The 20,160-nt window shown below is 37.4% G+C and overlaps 1 protein-coding gene across 1 annotated transcript in view; it reads left to right on the forward strand.

Annotated features, from left to right (window-relative positions):
• Positions 1-20,160, forward strand: part of EYS (eyes shut homolog) — a 900,402-nt gene that overhangs the window by 830,925 nt on the left and 49,317 nt on the right. Inside the window, exon 42 of the mRNA XM_061989098.1 lies at positions 16,302-16,474. Within this exon, the coding sequence (XP_061845082.1) occupies positions 16,302-16,474 (173 nt within the window). The remainder of the gene's footprint in view (positions 1-16,301; positions 16,475-20,160) is intronic.

Below are 20,160 nucleotides of genomic sequence, written 5' to 3' on the forward strand. Positions count from 1 at the left end.
TGGAAAGGTAAAAGTAAGAAAACTGATGGGTTGAGATAAAGACAATTTGATAAGTGAAGGAAACAAACAAAACAAAACAAACACAAAAATTAAGCAAAAGCAATTATTTACCCCCAGCAGAGCAGTGCCCAGCCAGTCTCCATGCAATGGCTACTTTGGAAAGACAATCTCCTAGTTCTCATTGATCTCATGTGATCTGGGATATCCTTTGACCAATTCAGGTCAGCTATCCTCTGGCCCCTCCCAACTTGCTGCTCACTCCCAGTCTACTGATAATGAGAAACAGAGAAAACCTTGATGCTGTGCAAGCACCATTCAGCAATAGCTAGAACACTCATGTGTTAAACTGCTTCAGTTACAAATCCAAAACATGGCACCATACCGACTGCTATGAAGAAAATTAACTCTTTCCCAGCCAGATCCAGTACAATGCTCTGCAATAAATATTGAGAGCCTGATTCCCTGATCTGTTGCAATAGTAGTGAACAATGAAATATCCACTAGCTTACACTTCATTAATAGGTCAATATACAAAATCATAAATAATGTCCACATCCACCGGCCTCACGTCCTGTTTAGATTTTAGAGGGAGGATGTCCTCACTGATCATTCCTTCAGCAGCTTTTTTGTTGGGAGTAAGACACTGTGAATAAATGAAGTACAGGCTTTAACCTAAATCTAATGCAGGAGGGATCTAGCTAGTACTCTAGCAAATTCAAATTCCAAAAAAAGACTCATGCTTTTCAAATCCTGCATGGAATTCAACTCAGAAGAAAATTAAACTAATGTTTTTTTCTAATATCTGTCACAAGGCAGACAACCTCATCACTGTGAAATGTTTGCAATATTAGAAGTGTCATGGTGATATAATAGGATAATAATAGTAAAAGTGAGCTTTAAAAATATGAGCATTTTTAATGGAAAGCATTTTCTAAGGGGAAAAAACGACCTTTTATTTTGCTGCTGAATGTGATAGAGTGTTAATAACTAAGGTTTTCACTTTTTGCTTCTTTTCTCTTTGCCAGTCCTAATATTTAAAAAATTCTTAACTTTAGAAACATTACCAGAGTAGCAAAAGAAAAAAAATGTCATGTGCCTCTACTACCCTATACTGTTTCAGGTGAGGAGGTGTAGCCTGCTGTCAGTATGTCTTGGCCTTGGGACAAGTCTTAAAAGCAACAAGTTTCCACTTAAAAAATGCATGTCATGTATGATAAAAGGAAGTATGGCTTTTTCTGCCTGCAGGAAGAAAAAAATCCTGAGTTTCTCCCATGAGTTAATAAGATGTCAAAAATAACTCACATACATGAATTCTTTTTCATATCTCAGTAAAGAAAGAGTACATGATATTGCCTCATCAACCTCATTGCTGGGAGATCACTAGTTTTCATTCATAGGTCAGTGCACATCTGAATCCTGTGAGCTGCTGTGAACATTGCACTAATATCTTCTGGGATTGTGGGAAGGAGGTTGTTTTCTGGTCATCAGATTGGCTGCAATAAAGTGTGTTTTGGGGCTTTCTCACAGGGTCTCTGATATGCATTTGGAAAAACTCTGGTGTAGAAATATGGCAGGTGATAGGAACATGGTGCAAGTTGTGCTCTTCAGAGGCTGCGTTCCCTGGCAGGCAGGAGTGCACAGTGGCTACAGAGCAATGCATTCCTTGGAATGATGATGAATGGGGGACCACGCTATTTAATAGCTTAGGCAGTAAGAGGACGATGGCTTTTCTCCAGGATGTTTAACCTTCATAAAATAGGACATAATACTATTTCAGACACTGCCTGCAACTGTTTAAGGATGAGAGAGGGCACATTACCGGCCATACCCTGGCAGGTGGTGACATATGAGGAAGGAGTGATTAATGTATGGTTTGTGATCCTGGATGATTTATACCAGTAATTCTTAGATGACTTCATAGATCTAGTGCTCCTTGCATCTTATTGTATCACATCAGCAGCACAGCTTAGCTATGTATACAAAAAGGTATTTGATAAATAACAAAGAGAATGCTAAAGGGGCTGCACAAAGGCTGTGTTTTTCTTGTCTTCCCTAAAGTTGAGATTTATGAAGTTCCATGTAAAATAGATTAGCTTGTATGTTTGAGGCTTAGCTGTGGAGATAAAAGTAGACAACTATATCAAAATCTTTGTTACAGTTGCATATATTATAGACTTTTTTAAAGCCATGTCAACCACTTTTTATGCCTTCTACTTATAACTTTTACCTGTACAAGTTCAAATATTCTTTGTTTACTAAACCACTCCATTATATCTATTTTTTTCTATTTTAGCACTTATTATAGATGCTCTCACTGTGCATGAGTTAATGTTTAATATTAACAGTGTAATTGATGTCATACATAAATATTGTGCTGTATAGCAATGAAAAATTTAACCTCCTTAAAATATCAGCAACTGCATGGTATTCTCCCTGCAGAAGTGATGCTGCCTTAGTCATCACCTATGAAGTTGAACAATTGCGTCAGAGGAAAAGCTTAACATAAAAACACCCTAGAAATGAATCAATCCATTCTTCCAGTAGTACAATTTCCAGCCTAGTATAAATCCAATTGCTGGAACACAGGAATATCTTGGTGTAAAACCTGTTGTAGAATACTAGAAGACATAGAATTATATTGCACTCAGAAAACATATTTAAAGGTAGCCATACAAGTTAAGAGACATTTCTGCCAGAAAATATTTTATACACTGCAAAATCTTGAGACACTCAAGCGAGCTTCTTACAACTGCAGCACAATTCTTACTCTGTTTTCTTTACAATCACAATGCAGATTCAGTCTCAGTTAAGACAATCCATGTTCAGTTGTACTAGCAGAAAGCTCTGGCAGATTCCCTTCCCACTGTCGTGGTTTAGGCCCATCAGGGAACAAAGGCCACGATTAGCCTCGAGTACCGAAGAGGCTGAGGATTGCTCGAGGGCAGGGAGGGCTTAATTGCCGCTTAAGGTTCAGGACAAAACAGACCAGGCTACTCGGTTTGGGGAAGAAAACAGAAAATAATTTAATGCAACATCAACTAAAACATACCCACAAAAACCCAAAACATAACCAAAATGAAACAACACAGAGTAATACATCAATGAAGAGTCCAACCAGCCTTTTTAAGAACACCTTCCCGCCACACCTCCCCTCTTCCCGGGCTCAGAGCCCTGATCCCGGGGTTTTTACCTTGCCCCCCCCGAACGGTTCGGGGGTGCAGGCAGTGGGGGTTTCAGTTAGTCGGTTTCCGAGAGCTTCTGCCGTTTGTCCCTCCTCAGGACGGGTGAACTCCACACCAGTCCTCCCTGCGAGTCCGTGGGGTAACTCACACACACGGCAGCCCTGCACGGGCTGCTCCGACGCGCACCCATTCCAAAGGCTGCAGCTCCTCTCTGCCTCTCGTGTGGGGCTGCTCTGCGGCGTGCAGGCTCTCCAACACGGCCTGGGCCATGGCCGTCTCCCCACACCGTCCCTCGCCCGTCCGGGCTCACTCACACGGAGCTGCTGGTGGCTCTCAGTCTTGCCACGGATCTCCATAGGTTTCAGGGGCACAGCTTGCATTCTCGCACCGGCTTGCAGAAGGGTCTCCGGTCTACTGCTTCTCGTTCCTTCCTCCTTCTCTGGCTGAAGGGTCCGCGTGGTCGCCTCCATCTTGTATCACTCTCACACCTCCCGACTCGCGTTTCAAATTCCCGTCCCCTAAATAGTGATGGCAGAGGCGCCAGATTGGCCCAGCCGGGCCGGAGGTGGGTCTGAACCCAGGAGCCGGGGGAGGGTCTTCACTGCAACCCGCTCCCCCTGTTACTAAGCCAAAAGCTGCTCCTTGCTAAACCAGAACACCCACAAATACCACTGTGACATGAATTTTATTGCTGTTTGACAAATTAAAATATTATGAATGGTAGCATAATTTAAAACAATTTAGATACTCATCTCTTTGACATCTCTTTGACACACTTAAAAGAAAATGGTAGTGTAGGTAGGTCCAAAAGGAAAACGAGATTTTAAAGAAATTTGCTTGTCACATAATAGAAGATACTGTTTAACTGTAATTGTAGATTTACATTTTAAATAGTTCGGTCAAAAAAATAGTTAATTAATGTTTCTAATCAGTTGCAGTTCAAGATCTGTTAAAGTCCTTAGTTTCATTTAAAGGTCTGTTAGAGTCTTTTTCTCATAAATGATGCAATGTTAAATTTACCTAACAATTTGTGTCAATTATTATATTCTCTGTTTACATAGATCAGATATAAAATGTTCTAAGTGAATGTTAACAAAGTTGGGATCTTACAAATGAAATTTTAAAAATGAAAATAAAAGCCAATGGAAAACTATACCACTTTTGACAACAATATAACATTTACTACTTTTCTATCCCTGACTGCATGTCAATTTAGTATAGAGATTGTGTACCACAGAGAATACAATTCAATCATAGCTGTGCTTCAGCAGGACTTGCCACCTTCTTGCATCTTTTTTTTCAACATCCAACACACACACACATATAAAAAGTTATTATTGACTCTGCATACAAATTCAATATTTTTTATCATTTTTATTTTGTAGACAATTGATTTGTATCACATCCTGCTTTCTTGCACAACAGCAAATTTTTAGTATTAACTTTTCTGGATTAACCTTCAGTAAAGCAAGAACTCTTTTTTTTTCCTTTTTCTTTTCTGAAATGAGGAGAAGCATGTGCATCAAAGAATTCAGCTGTGTTACCAACTTCTGTAGTCGCTAAGTGGTTTCATGGAGATCTTTGTCTGCATTAAAGCATCTGCCACTGTGCTGAAAATTATGATCCTCATGAAACTAGTCATCTGGTTCAGACACAAGCTGAACATTCACACTATGGTCTGACTCTTCAACACATTAAAATCTATTCTGTTGGAAATTCGGTCACAGGTAGGAGTTTCAAGAGAAACGTACACTTTGATGTGAAAGCTATTTAGTTGTGGGGGGACCTCAGCTCCAGGGAACTAACTTCCAGTCCTGAATCCCTTAAAAAGGCTTTACAAAGCATGTCAGCAAATGGAATCAGTTAACAAAGAGTTTGTTCTCCTTTGACTGATATTTGTGTAATTCATTTGACTGGCACAGATTACGTGTATTTTTAATTTTTACACCTGCATGATAAAAATGCTTACAAAACCTCAGATGCTATCAAGTTCTCATGATTCTAAGGTAATTTATGGTACAAGTCTCAAATAACCTTTGGACTCCAGGCCTTTTTCTAAGTCAGTCTTTCAGTACTCAAGCCTCTATGAAGCTTTGAGGTTCTAGTCCGCACCCCAAGGTTACTTCTTTTTGTCGATAAATTTATAATATTAAACCATAAGGAGTTCAGAAGTAAAGAATGGGATTCCAGTTTGCCTTCTTCTGTCTCAGCACCTCAGAATTAAATTTCTGCTTCTAATTATGCCTGTTTGTGTTGTAGTGTGTGAAAAACTGTAACTTTTCAAGAGCATCACAGATTTCAGTAAAGATGTCCTGATTTAGCCAACTGAATCTAGAAGCTTGAGAAAACTCCAAACATCAACTATCATTACCAAATCACTATATACCCACAAGTAGGATGTTTCATTTTCTTCCCCATCCTATTAACTGATCTGTTGGAATAATCTCTTGTGATTGCTAGCTCTATCATGCTCCCTCACCTGATAGTGAAATGTTTTTTTCTGTGAGGGTGACACAAGCTGGTTGAAGGAAGTACACAGGAAAGGTTGAAATGTACTCTCTTCTGACTGATTTAGCCCCATCTTATTTTTTCCACATTGTGGGTTGGGTTTTTTTAAGGTACTGTTATTCCCTTTGTGTAGTAACTTCAAAACGTGTGTCCACAAGGCATCACAGTTCATTCTGTGCTTGTTTCTATGGATACACAGAGGGCATGCCTATAAAGCAAAATAAAGAGATAATCACTGTAGAAAAGATACAACTAAGGCAGTTCTTATGAAGACAGAATGAGTAGTAGAAAATGGTACACAAATGGCCCTTTGTACCAATTAGAAGAGTAATCCGCAAAACAGAATTTTTCAGTTCCATTTTGCATTGGTTTAGCCTAGCGTGTCACCCAAATATATTAATTCTCAACAATGGGACAATTTTAACTGTTACAGTTCTTGAACCACTGAAAAATGCCAAAACTCAGTTTCATAGTATTTGATTTCACAAGTTTTAAGGTCCTTCATAAGCCATAGGCAGCAATAGGTAAAATTTAGAGCAGAGGTAGCAATCAAAGTAAAAGGTCAGCTTACAAGATAGAACAACTAAAGCTGTTGATAGAGACTGTATGGTGTAAAGATTAAAAAAACATGCAGTGATTGCAAACATCTGACTTCAAAGTTGTCAATAGTTTTAGTAATCAGCACTCTCTTGCCCTTCTTATCACAGAATTGCAGAATCAAAGAATCTTAAGGGCTGGAAGGGGCTTTGAAAGATCATCCAGTTCAGCCCCCCTGCCAGAGCGGGCCACCTAGAGTAGGTCACATATGAACTCATTCAGGTGAGTTTTCAATATCTCCAAAGAAGGAGACTCCACACCCATCTGGGAAGCCTGTTCCAGTGCTCCCTCACCTTCACAGTGAAGTTTTTCCTTATGTTTCTTTGGAACTTCTTATGTTCCAGCTTGTACTTGTTGCCCCTTGTCCTGTCATTGAACATCACTGAGAAAAGCCTGGCTCCATCCTCCTGATACCTGCCCTTTACATATTTGTAAAGATTAATGAGGTCACCCCTTAGTCTCCTCTTCTCCAAGCTGAAGAGCCCCAGCTCCCTCAGCCTTTCATCATAAGGGGGATGCTTCACACCATCATCTTTGTGGTCCTGCACTGAACTCTCTCCAGCAGCTCCCTGTCCTTCTTGAACTTAGGGGCCCAGAACTGGACACAATATTCCAGATGCTGTCTCACGAGGGCAGAGGGGGAGGAAATCCTCTCTCAGCCTACTTCCCACAGCCCTTCTAATACACACCAGGATACCACTGACCTTCTTGGGCACATTGATGGCTCATGGTCATCCTGCTGTCCAGTAGTTGTGCAAGCTTAAGCAATTAGTCTTTGTAAAAAGTTCATGCACTCTCCTACAAGTAAGCTTTAACTTGTAGGAGAAAAACGTGGTGCAGGTCAAGATTTGGTCTTTTAGGGAGAATTAATTGTAGAGACTCGGATAGAGCCATGAGCAAAGGAAATCTATGAAGTTTTCGTTAACTTTCTACAGTTCAGTTAATGTATAAACAGAAATTCTGTCCTGCAGGGATTTCTTACTGCTTCTGAGCGTTAGTGGCACCCTAGAGAAAGGATGCACATGACAATAGTATTGTAGCTTTCTTCTCATCATTCCTAATAGTAGAGGAAGATACCTGGACTACAATGGGGAAGTGAATCTCAGTGAGATGAGATGGGATGAAAGTGACAGACAGAGGATAGCTTTAAGAGGCGTTTTAGTTCAGAAGTCAAAAACATGGTATTTTGCCATTGTGAGAAGTTTTCATACTAAATTTAACATGAAAATTTTTTCTACAGGCAAATGAGTTTTAGTTATATCTCAAGTTATACTCTTTCAAAGAATATGTAAAAGTCCAGGCAGTATATTGCATTGCCATCTTTATTGATTAGATCAGTGATGCATTTTTGGTGTATTAATCACATCATGACAAGGTACAAGAAATGTACATTTTTAATATATATTTGTTAATGTTGTTATTTAATCATTTTTGCCATAATGCATAGGCAGAAAGAACAAGAGGCTACGTTTCACCAGCCACTGCATATCTGTCCACAAATACTTACTGCTCCAAGGCGTGATTTGTAGGGAGAAATATTATCTTCTGTTTCAGCTTAGAGAAGCAGAAAAAAACAGCAAGATCTCAAGGCCCATAGATAGACCAAAAAATACAATTAAAATTTTAGATACTCTGTGCAAGTTTTAAATAGGCAAAGTCGAAAGCTATGACTTTCTCATGAATGTTAAAATCTTGTTGCAACAAAACAGCTCATAGTCATCCCCTTCCATGGAAAAGCATTATTGTAATATCCGCTCTGTCCCAGTTAAAACTTCTTCTGGCTCTGTTAGCTGTCTAGATAAAAAGGCAGAGTGTATTCCTGTGCACCCAGTTCTGTGTTTTCATTGAGAAACAAGCAATCAAGATAAAAATTTTCTTTTGGCAACCACTGAGAAAAATAGGGTGCAGATATAATGTGAGAAGATGGACCTGCTAACAAATGTTCAGTTCAGATTCTCCTCCATGGAATTAATTCATTCAGAATTTAACTCTTGTGGTGTCTATAGGATTACTAGAAAAGGGAGAATCCAAAGTGAATGCTAAAGATAACGATAGCTCAAAGAAGCTATGGTTTGCCTTGTTTTATTACAATGCTGTCAGGTTTTCATAGAGCATTTTGTAATCACTGTTTTTATTCAGGAATGTGTTGCATTTCATTTTACAAGTTTTATAAAAACTGACACTTATATGTAAATATTGCATCTTATTACACACAGTAAAATGATCCCCATTTTGTTGAGCTAGGAACAGAAAGTTCAGAAACTGAGTTGAAACTATAAGGACCTGAGATGGTACCTAGGGTTGAAAAGAAAGTTGGGTGTTTGAATGAATGGGTGGTGTTGGGAATTGTGTGAAGAGGACAATCAAGGTGATGATATGGTAATGACCTCTAACTTACTCTTTTATATGAATTCTTAAGAGATACCTGGCTTCCAGTCTTACACTTAGACCAGACTAACAGAAAATACTGATCATCAATTCCTCATGATTAAGAATGTTTCTAAAATAGAAGGGGTAATGGGTACTAAACAGATATGCAGGAAATAATGACCCACTGATTATTATAGTAGCAAATAATAGAACTGGTGAGAATGCAATGAAGAAGTGGTTATGAAAAGGTATTTCTGTAAGATAAATTCAAATGGAATAGGAAGAGTCTGCATCTATGAAAGCTTATTAAATACATAAATTTAAAATCTGATTTATAAACAGAAAAGAAAAAAATGCCGAGAAGAAACTGAGAAACAGAGAAAAATTAAAACATCTAGTTTTACACTAATTTTATTTCTCTTTCCACAGTAGAGAGTTCTGGATTTAGATTATGGTCAGTATAGTTCAAAATTCTTATGTTGTGAATTCAAAGTAAATGCTGTTATTTTATTAACTATTCAAGATTTTCTTGTTCAATTTTCCTTTACGATTAGTGTAGTAAACTGCAGTAGCTCTCTAAGTAGACTTTGAAATCTTGGAAATGACTAAGGTACATAGTTCTGTAACCTATAAATTCATTTAACACCAAAGGAATTAATTTTGTTGTGCTAAAAAAAATGTTTCAAATTTCTAACAGCAATGAGTTATACAACACATATTTAATGAAAGCAGCGCAACAAGCAATATGCCGCACACTGACATTCGTTGTTACTGCTTTGGACATGGGGCTCAAGAGTCCTGCAAATAGTAGATATACTGAAGCAAAGGCTCTAGGAGCTGCTGGGAGCAATTGGAAATTTTATGTCCTAAAGTATTATGAAAGATTTTTCAAAGGACAAACAGAAGTTAGGCAGCATGTGATTTCAGTGAGAAGTATAGATCTGCCTTCTGTCTTATTATGTAGAAAATGGTTATGTGTTTCCCTACCCATGTTTCATATAGTGCTAACATTTTAGTATCAAAATAATAGATTTTTTTTAAATCATTTTTATAAATAGATTTTAGTATATGATAACATCTATTTACAATACAAGGAAAGAGAAAATGTAGATTTAACTGAAATGAGACTTGAGAAAAGAGGGATGTCAGAGCTAATTACAGTCCTGGATATGATGGACGGTGATGGACTCAGCCTGACAGACCGTTATTTCTCTTCCTAGATGTGACCAAGGAATGGATTGCTGCCCACAAAAATTGTTCTCACCAAACACTACTCAGACACTACTTGCTGTACTTTTTCCTGAGGGATCCTTAACCAGCCACCATTAAGTGTAATGTATCTAGAAGTACTTGATACCACAGTTATATATCCTGTTATGTGACAGGAATGGTCATAACTGTCACATTACAGGACAGGACTTTTTTGCATCATACTTTTTAATGGTTGTGTATCCTTCCTGTGATGGGGAATCACCCGTATATTCACAATCTGAGTGAAAATGCAGGTTAAAGACATTTTATAAAAGGCTCCAGGAGAGGCTTTATGAGCATCAAAAGTTAGATAGTACTGTGTTATAAATGAGTACATTTTAAAATAAATTTTAATGATGCTACATTCTTGAAAACAGTGTCTTTCAAGGTCTGAAACAGATATTTTGCAAAGAAGCAAAAGCTTTCCGTCCTTCATCATTTCTGTAAAAAAAAAATCTATTCTTCTGAAGTTATAACTACACAATAGTGCATTCTTATTCAAGGAAACTTATCTACATATGCTTAATGACAAAACTGAGCAGATGCTTGTTATGTGACTAAGAAATTTAATAAATTCTAGGAAATTTAAATAAATCTATTAGCTGGATCCTATTAAATATTTTTTTTTATTTGATTTAAACCATTTTGTACATTATTGTCTCTTATGTTGACAGAAGTCAAATGAGGTGCTAGAATCTTTTTGTTACCCCTATTATCCTTTTTGAAGTGGGATGGGAACCTTCCCACTCCAATACTTTTAACCTGGATCAAAGAATTTGGAAGTACCTTTTAAATATGAGCTTCTATTTACTCCTTGCAAGAACCAATATAACTCTGAGTATAAATCTGACCCAAAGAAAGTATAAAGCAAAAGCTTTTTTCCATAAAGGCACCCAATCAATCTAGAGATATTTTCCCTAGGAGTTTTCAAAACCAATTTAATTCAAAAGTGATTTAGGGTTGGTTTACAGAGCCTGTCAGTGATTCTTTACATAAAGGGAAGCAGCTTAGAAAGTTGTAGTGAGTTGACCCTGGCTGGATGCCAGGTGCTTACTTAAGCTGCTTTATCACTCCTCTCCTCAACTGGACAGCTGAGAGAAAATACGAAAGGCTCATGGACCAGGGACAGAGAGATCACTCAGCAATTACTGTTGTGGGCAAAATAGACTGGACTTGGAAAAAAATAGTTTCATTTCATTAAACTAAAGTAAAAAATAGGAAAAAAAAATCAAATACATTCTACTCATTCCTCCATTCCTCTGAGGCTCAGTTTCACTTCAAATTTTCTCTACTGTTTTAATGCAGTGGCACAGGCAGATGGGGAACAGGCCTTGCAGTCAGTTTATCACACATTGTCTTGTGCTACATATTCTTCTCAGCAGGAGGACTCACACACTTCCCATGCTCCACTGTGGGGTCCCTCCCATGGAAGACAATCCTCCATGAACTTCTTCCGTGTGAGTCCTTCCCACAGCTGCAGTTCCTCATTAACTGCTCCAGCATGGGTACCTTCCATGGGACATTCCTTCAGGAACACGCTGCTCTAGCATGAGTCCTCCACAAGGTCACAACTCCTGACAACAAATCTGACCCAGTGTGGGATCCTCTCTGTTCACAGGTTCCCCACTCCTAACAGGACCCTATTCTATCGTGGGCTTCCCACAAGTCACAGCCTCCCTTGAGCATCCACCCGCTCTGGTGTGGGATCCTCACCAGGCTGCAGGTGGATCTCTGCTCCTCTGTGACCTCCATGGCTGCAGGGGCAGGGCCTCACCATGGGCTGCACCATGGGCTGCAGGGAAACCTCTGTTCTGGCATCTGCAACACCTCCTCCCCTCCTTCTTCACTGATCTTGGTGTCTGCAGAGATGTTCCTCTTCCACATTCTCACTTCTCTATGGCTGCAGTTGCTCAATTGTGCAACAACTTTTTCCCTTTCTCAAATATGTTAACCCAGAGATGCTAACACCGTCACTGATGGACTCGGCCTTGGACAGTGATGTGTCTGACTCAGAGGTGACTGCCATTGGCTCTGTTGGACACACAGGAAGCTTCTGGCAGCTTCTCAAAGAAGCCGCTCGTGTAGCCCCAGCCCCCTGGCTACTGTAACCTTGCCATACAAATCCAATACAAAAGTGCTTTCAGCAAAAGGAAAGGAAATTAAGGTTTATCATCAGAGCCTGCAGAATAATAATCCCTGATAGGGGAAAAAGGAGTCAAAACAGTAAAGTTAACAAAAGCACTGAGATGGAGAGAAGATGCTGTAATTGAGGAAACCTAGGTGAAAGTACTAAAGCAGCAGGAGAGCTGAATTGATTTTTGTGAGCTATATAATACAAGGAAAGATTGGAAGATATATTGTATACTAGAAAAACACCTGCTGTGCATAAGGAAGAAATAACTCATTTATATATTGTCCTTTGATATTTTTAAGATTATTGATGAGATAAGGTTTTCCTTCTGGCTTTCTCTGAATTTGGCTACTGTACAAAGCTTTCAAAGGAAGATCCTAATCAACTTTATATTATCCTAGTGTTTTCTAGAAAGAGATTTAGCAAATCCTTACATGAAGTGTAGTTCAATTGGAAGTTTAAACTGAAAAAGAGTTATGTTCCTTTCAGTTTTCAGCAATTTAAACCAAAATGGCCCTACAAATAAGTAACAGTTACATACTTAAAATAAACTGAATTACATTCACTATTTGTTAACTGAGGAATCCTGCTAAATGGTTCTCTCCAGATTCCACAGCTTTGTCCCAGGTAATATAGTGAGAACACTCAAAGAACTTGTGTCATTAAATATTGAAACCACTGCCACATGACATTTTTTCTATTCTCAGTTTAGCACAGTCATGGTTAAAGGGTGTTGAGTACGTTTCAGGGAAGACCTCTCACGTATGACTACACCAATGGCACGTACAGTGGTTTCAATGGGAATCACAGAACATAGGATTCTTAAGAGATTAAAAAAGCATTACCATATGGAAAATTATAAGCTGCTTTGGAGAACTACAGCACTGTATCATCAGACTACAAAGGATGTCTATAACACATTGTATAGATGGATTACAATATTTTCTTTCTAAAATGGAACTAGCTTAAAAGTCAAAAACTGTGGTTAAATACAGCTGTGACTGTATTATAAATGTTTTGCCATCTGGTCTCCTCTGCATTGTGCAACATCAAAAAAAAGAAGTTACAAAACCTGTGTTGGAATCCCAAAACTCTCATCTTCTTAAACAAAAAATTATTTCATTTAATCAGATCACTGATGTAGTACTGATTCAAGGAGAAGAATTTGTATCATTGAATTACCAATATCTTGTCATACTATGCAAATGCTTCTTGATGATATTTTTTCCAGCCTAATGTCTAGACGAAAGATCAAAGGAATATTTTAACATGGGATATGGTAATGAAAACTGTCTCACTTATCGCTTCAGAGGAGGCTTGTAAGAATGTCAGAGAACAGTTCATCTTCCCTATACTTTTTTCTTAGTATATCGTAAGGTTGGTGACATGAATGATGGTGCTCTAGGCGTATTGTTCTTGTGTCTTCCATTCCTTTTCCACAATATTCTGTCTCTTCTCCCATTTTCTCTGTTTGTGATGTTCTTCCCTCATATGATTCTGGATGGTTAGAGTTTTTCCTCTATCTATGATTTGAGTTCTCCACTTTAAAATCTGAAGCCTTTTTTATATAAAATATTCACTATGGCTGCCTCATTTTCTATTGGTGGCTTATAAATCTCTATCCATATTAGCAGATAATGTAGTTCAATAGAAGCAGACATACAGGGCAAATCGTTTAATGCTGAGGACCCAACATTCTCTTTATTCATATTTCAAGGAGCTTTAACTCACACTAGATCTGATTTGGGCCCCCAGGCTAGATGCCCATTAGCAGCTGGAGTACCTGAGGTGTGACCTTCTGGTGCAGATTAATCTGGAAGAAATTGAGTTTATGTACTCTTGAGACTGGTCCACAATGTGAACAAAGGCATTTCATCTGGTGACAACAAAACCATGCTCTGTATCTTAACTCAAACACTAATCTAGTTAAATAACACATTTCAGCATTTATATCTAATGGTATGCCTCAAAATTCTGACATTTTCCTTGTTCCTTTCGTGCCTTATTGACTTTCTTCAGCTTGTGTATATAATTATCCAATGACTTTTCCTTGGAGCCACTCACAAGCCCATAGCATAGGCAAAAGGTACTACCATGTTGATCTGTTATCCCCTTTTATTTCCTTCCTGCATTTAAAAAGGACAGAAGGATATAATGAAATTGTGAAGTCCATTTGGGAGAAGTCCTTAGTCATTCCAACATTTATGTATTTCTTGCAGCTGAATAGTTCAGCAGAATATGGGAGACCTTGTCCTCTTCTTAACCAAGTACAGTGACAGACTGCTTTGAGAGAAAATAAGAAGTCATTTGGGATTTTGTATTTCAGTACACTAATTCTTGTGAATTGGCTGTGATATTTTTCTGTGGGATTAGCTGTTATATTTTAAAGCTTGCTATTACTTAGTAGATTTTTTTTTTTTAACTGGGTTTTTTTCCTCACTGGGAGTCACTCTTCTCTGTTATTAGGATGTTATGGCACAGTGAATTGTTAGAACATTGCTCATTTTGGTAACAATAAACTCCTGACAAATTGTTATGAGACCTGTTGTTTTTAATCTTCTTCACAATAGCAGAAGTATGAATATAAAAATAAATGGCCAATGTTGATGTATACAGCTCAATAGAAGAATGTACGAAAACCATTTCAAAGGTGAAAACTGAAGTCTCTGTATTTTGGCAGTCAGTAGCAATGATCTTTTTTCTCTAAACAAACAGAAACACATTTGATAACTAGTTTTAGAGATTATCACCATCAGCTTTAGATTCCCAGGAAGATTTCAGTTTATTGTTGTCTTTTTAATTAGCTGAACTGTGTAACATCGATATTAAAACCATTGAAAGCAGGCTTCTTGATGCTGCACAAACTAAAGCAATCCAGTATCTCATTTACATTCCTCTCCTGGTGTCTGCAGTAGATCTATAAATAGAACAGGCTACACACAGAAATTTATTATTGCAGCTGATAGCAATTTTCTTTTCCAAAGGTGTCTGGAGGCATTATTCATGAGATTCATTCTGATAGACTCTCCAGCTGAGATCCTCACTCCCCAGAACTGTGGGTGGTCAGTTTAGAAACACACTAATCAACCGCTCTGCACAAAGACTGTCACAAGACTTACTTACTTCACTCTTCCAAAAAAAATAAAGGACTTCTCTCAGCTCCATATTATTTTCTCTAACCTGCTTGCATGGATATTATAAGCAGTGAACAGATTTTTAGGCATCCCATGTATTTGACATTTTATCACTGAACATCCTAATGATGATGCCATTTTGTGGAAAAACATGATCTCTGTGGTTTGATACAGCTCACATCATTTCTTCTGCATTCATACCCCTGGGCACATGTGACCTTATCAAGAAGAAAACAGACATGTTTCTGTTCAATAGCAAGCATGTGTAGTAATCACATGAACTGACCTAGCTGTCATCTAATTTCAGTTATAAAACAAAGGGAAAAACAGATAAGACCTTTAATGAAATTAAATTTATAATAAGTGATAGATCGGTATGTCTTACACTCCTCTTTTTCCTATCTGATTTTAATTTCCTACTGTATCTTACATTGTGCTTTCTTTGTATATATAATATACAAAAAAATATCATTCATACAAACAGAATATATACAATTCTCAGTGTTTGGTTTTATCACCGCTTGAGACTTATTACAACTGATTTTTTTCCCTTGCCTGTTCTGATATTCTTTCTATGTCTGAGAACACAAGACATATGAAAGCAGAAATATTACCAGTATTTTCTGATTCAATTTCAATACAATCACTACTGTATTCATATTTCAGTTTTCTTTACATCCTACTGTGTTGTCACAAGCTATATGTACTATGTGAATGTACAACGTTTCTCTTTGAAAAGTAGTAACTCTACATTTTCTGTTTTCATTTTCTTTCATTTTCTCAGATGTAATAGAAGAGCTGTTTTTTCCGTAGTAAATATTTCAACTACGTCATGAAAGCAACAGCATAAATAACTATTGAGACATTAGAAAAGTCACATGTTTTATCATGAAAGGAAAGATAAATTACAAAATTAAACTCAAAAGTTTTACTCGAGTCAGCCATGAAGCATTCTGGCATCTCTAATGCCAGGTACATAAGCAAAAAAAAAAGAGTAAAAACAAAGAAATATATTACAACTGTAAGTCAAGTGTCACTGATTTTCTGTGAGTAGAAATATCATCCTGTTTTTTAAGCGTGTTTTAGTACTTACACATTTTTTTGTTGTTTTTAATTTAAATTTTTCAGTGATGCAGAAAATTGGTTTTGTGAATGCCCCAAACTCTACACTGGAAAACTCTGCCAGTTTGCAACTTGTGATGAAAATCCATGTGGAAATGGTGCTACATGTTTTCCAAAGTCTGAGAGAGATGCTGTTTGCCTTTGTCCATATGGAAGATCTGGCATCCTCTGTACTGATGGTAAGAACTATATTCCTCATGCCTTGGTCATAGTTTCTATCACTCATGTGAGCTGTGATAAAAAAATCATTATAAATGTTCTGAAGGCAAAGCACTGAAAGTGACCACTTCCCCACCTACAAACACAACCCAAAAACCAGTCACAAGTAAAGAATGTCTGAGCTAAGCACTCTCACTGCGTGTTGTTTCATAAAAGTATCAGCCAAAGAAACAGAATCAGAGGGGTGAAAGAAGCTGAGAGTAAACAAGCTAGGAAATACCAGGTAGTCTATGATCTTAGAGTAAAACCCTGAGAGACGTATTTGACTGAGAACCCATTTGAGAAATTAATTTCTCCTGTAGTTTGACTTTTCCTCTACTTAGGGAAGCATTACTTTGTACATTTTGTAAACAAAATGAGTGTATAAACAATACTTTCTGTATTGTAAAAAAATACCATTATGTGCTAAAATTTTATTCATTTATAAGGTCAAAAAGAGGAACAAATTAAAAATTAACAAGTGCTTTGCTGTGAAACAGCAGACAAGATGAAAGGAAATTAATAAAGCTATCTAAATAGGTCATTTTGACTATTATTATCAAATTAAGAGCTTTTACCCATCACGCATTGATTATAAAGACTGTTTGAAGTCAGGAATTCCTGTGTGTGAACGTCCAAGGTATTCTGTTCCCCTAACACTCAAAGTAGTAAGAAGTAATGATTGAAAAATCTACGTATAGAAAATAATCACTGCTTCTGAGCTGATTCAGCAGAGACTCTAGATGTGTTTTAAAATAAATACTAAACAATGTTCAGTTTATATCAAATTCTATATTGTCTTTTTCATCATATCACACACATCTTTACCTCTTATTTGAAATTTTCATTTCCAAAATATTCAGTAAGTGAATGTTTATGTTTTATTCATGTTCACTGATAACTGACAGCCAGTAGTAAATATATAGGCAAGAGTATGAAAGACATATGATACTTCCTTGGCAATCTTTCTTAACTCACAGTAGCACAAGACATTGGGGACTTCATGTGCTGCAGGTGGTAACTAGGTTAGCCCTAGATAGATTCTTTTCTTCCAAGCACTGCTTTAATTGGTCGTTGAGTCCATGTAAACTTGATATTCAACATCCTGTGACAAAGAGCTCCAGAGCTTAAGTATATAGCTTGCACAGAAGTACTTGTGCTTGTTTGCTTAACTGCACCAATTGCTAATGGCATTAATGCCTCAAGCTTCTGTGTTAGAAAAGATGTTTCAGAGTTGTTACCTGTTTCATGAATGCTTCCCTGTTTATCTTCTCAATGACTCTCCTGAATCTATATATATCCTTATTATAACCTTCCCAAAAATATTTTTTAACAATCCAAGCTGATTCATATGGTTTTGGGACACAGCGATGCTGTATCTTTAGTCATCAGAGTGCCTTTTCTCAGTTCCACTGCATCCTCTTTAAAATGGGGGTCCAGAGCTGAACACAATATTCAAGATGTGATAATGCCACTGCTTTCTACAATGCTATTTGATATTTTCCTGGTTTACTCTGTTCATTTCTTAACTATTTATTTTTTTTATTTCCTTTTATGAGTGCCCTGACATTTTCATGAAACTGATGATTAAAACTCCTAACACTTCTTTCTTTAAATGCTGATGGCAAGTTCAGAGCCCTCCATACTGTATCTAAGGATAGGACACTTTCTGTAATCTACCTCAATTTACGTCTGTCAACACTGAGCGTCATCTGATGCCATTTCTCTATAGTTGTTCAATGAGACTCTTTCACAACTCTTTGTAGTTAACTGACTCTAAATTGAGAGTCTGAGTAAAAATCGAGATAATCTAAATTGAGAAAAAGTGCACAAATTTGTTATTTCAGTTAGACTACAGGTTAGACTGAAGGTTTTGAGTGCACAGAAAGAATGAAATTTTATTGAGTGGAAAGGGAAAACTCTGTCTGGATCATCACTGTGAAGCACATACAGTGGGGAAGAACATCCAGCTTCATCGGACAGAGTGTAAATCTAGGGTCAATAAATCCACAACATAAAAAATTACTGAAATACAAAAAGTCATTTTATTGAACCATCTTAAGAGTTCAGAAGGAACAGAAAAAAACTGAGCACAGAGTCTTGGGAAGCTGGACTTACTTAAAATGAGCTGCAAATGTGGTTTTTTTTTTTTTTTTCACCATATACATTAAGATTGAACAAAGAGAGGAGAGACAGTGCTGTGAACACTGGGAGTAGCTTTAGAGGTAGCCCTAGCAACAGCAAAGCCATACATTTGGTAAGGTATTTGAAGATAATGATAGATTACCTAATTGCACTTGTAGAACAGTGTACATTATATGAGAAGCAGACGACAGAGTTGTTTACTTTAACAACATGAATGGCCCAGATACTAAATTTATTAGAAGACATGATCCATAAAATTTAAAGTCTAAGAACACACATTTTTAATGAATCACCTCGTGTTTAAGATATACAATAATATTGTCTCTGCTATTAAAATTTGTAACCAAGTGCATGTTACTTTGTGTCTGAGACGCTGAAGGAGAGCTTGTTTCTCCTAAATGCTTACCAAATAATAGTTGGTCTTCATCAACAAGAAAAGTGCAAGATGTTACGGCAATTATTTGATAAAATGGATATAGAAAATGCATCAAACAGGACTGCAGATGTCATGCCAGCATTGCTGCTCCTACCAGTAGGGATTATACAAATAATACAAAGTAAGGACAAATAAAGATGTGGGCAAACACACAAAGGAGCGTACTACTACAGGTCTTGCCTATGTCAGACTTCCAATTGCCATCTCTTAAGAGTTGTAAGTCACACTAAAAATTATATCAATCTCTACAAATATGTATGAAAAAGTGAAGATAAAACTATTGTCACTGTTAAATGGTGGGAAAAAAATAAACAAAACTAAAACACTTGGCACGACAAGTTAAAAATACATCATTTTACAGGGAATGCACAACATTCTGAAAGTGAGAAAACTATAGGGCTGGCATAAATGTAACAAATGAGGCAAAAATTCAATGATTGTAACTTATATTAGATAAACTTTTATAAGTATACAAAACCATCCAAGTTCCTGGGACTAATGAGAACTTTTCTTCTATTTCTGAAGACACTGGAGAATACTGCAGTCTAAGCACACTGGGAACAGTTGCTCAGAGTTTATCTCAGTTATACTGTGCTTGGTTTAGACATAAGAAAAGCTTCCTAAAAGCATGTCCATTTTTGCAAATACATATAGTAAAATGCATCATTTCTCACTACACATCTTTCCTTGCTTTTATCACTAGATGACCATGTTATTATAACTGCAAGTTTCCCATTATATGTTGAAATCTCTCTCAAGAAGCTACAAAGCTAAGGTATAATGGGTCAACAGGGATGGGAGATGCTAATATGTTAGAAGAAAGGACAGGCAGCAATGATCAGGTGAAGCACATGGCCAGACAAGCATGTTGACCAGCAAACTATTTGCATGTGACTGGCCCCTTTTGTCCCTGTATTCCTCTATTTTTCCATATTTGTTCCTTCCCAGATCACCTAATTCCTTCCTTTTCATCAGCTTTGGTTGCTCCCTTGAGCAGCTACATTTCTAGTGCAGTTCCAAAGTCCTCTCTTCATCTGCATCCTGTGACATGTCCCATATCCCACGGCAGTTACACCATCTGTCCAT

This window comes from Colius striatus, chromosome 2, assembly GCF_028858725.1.
Source record: "Colius striatus isolate bColStr4 chromosome 2, bColStr4.1.hap1, whole genome shotgun sequence".
Classification (NCBI taxonomy): Eukaryota; Metazoa; Chordata; class Aves; order Coliiformes; family Coliidae; genus Colius; species Colius striatus.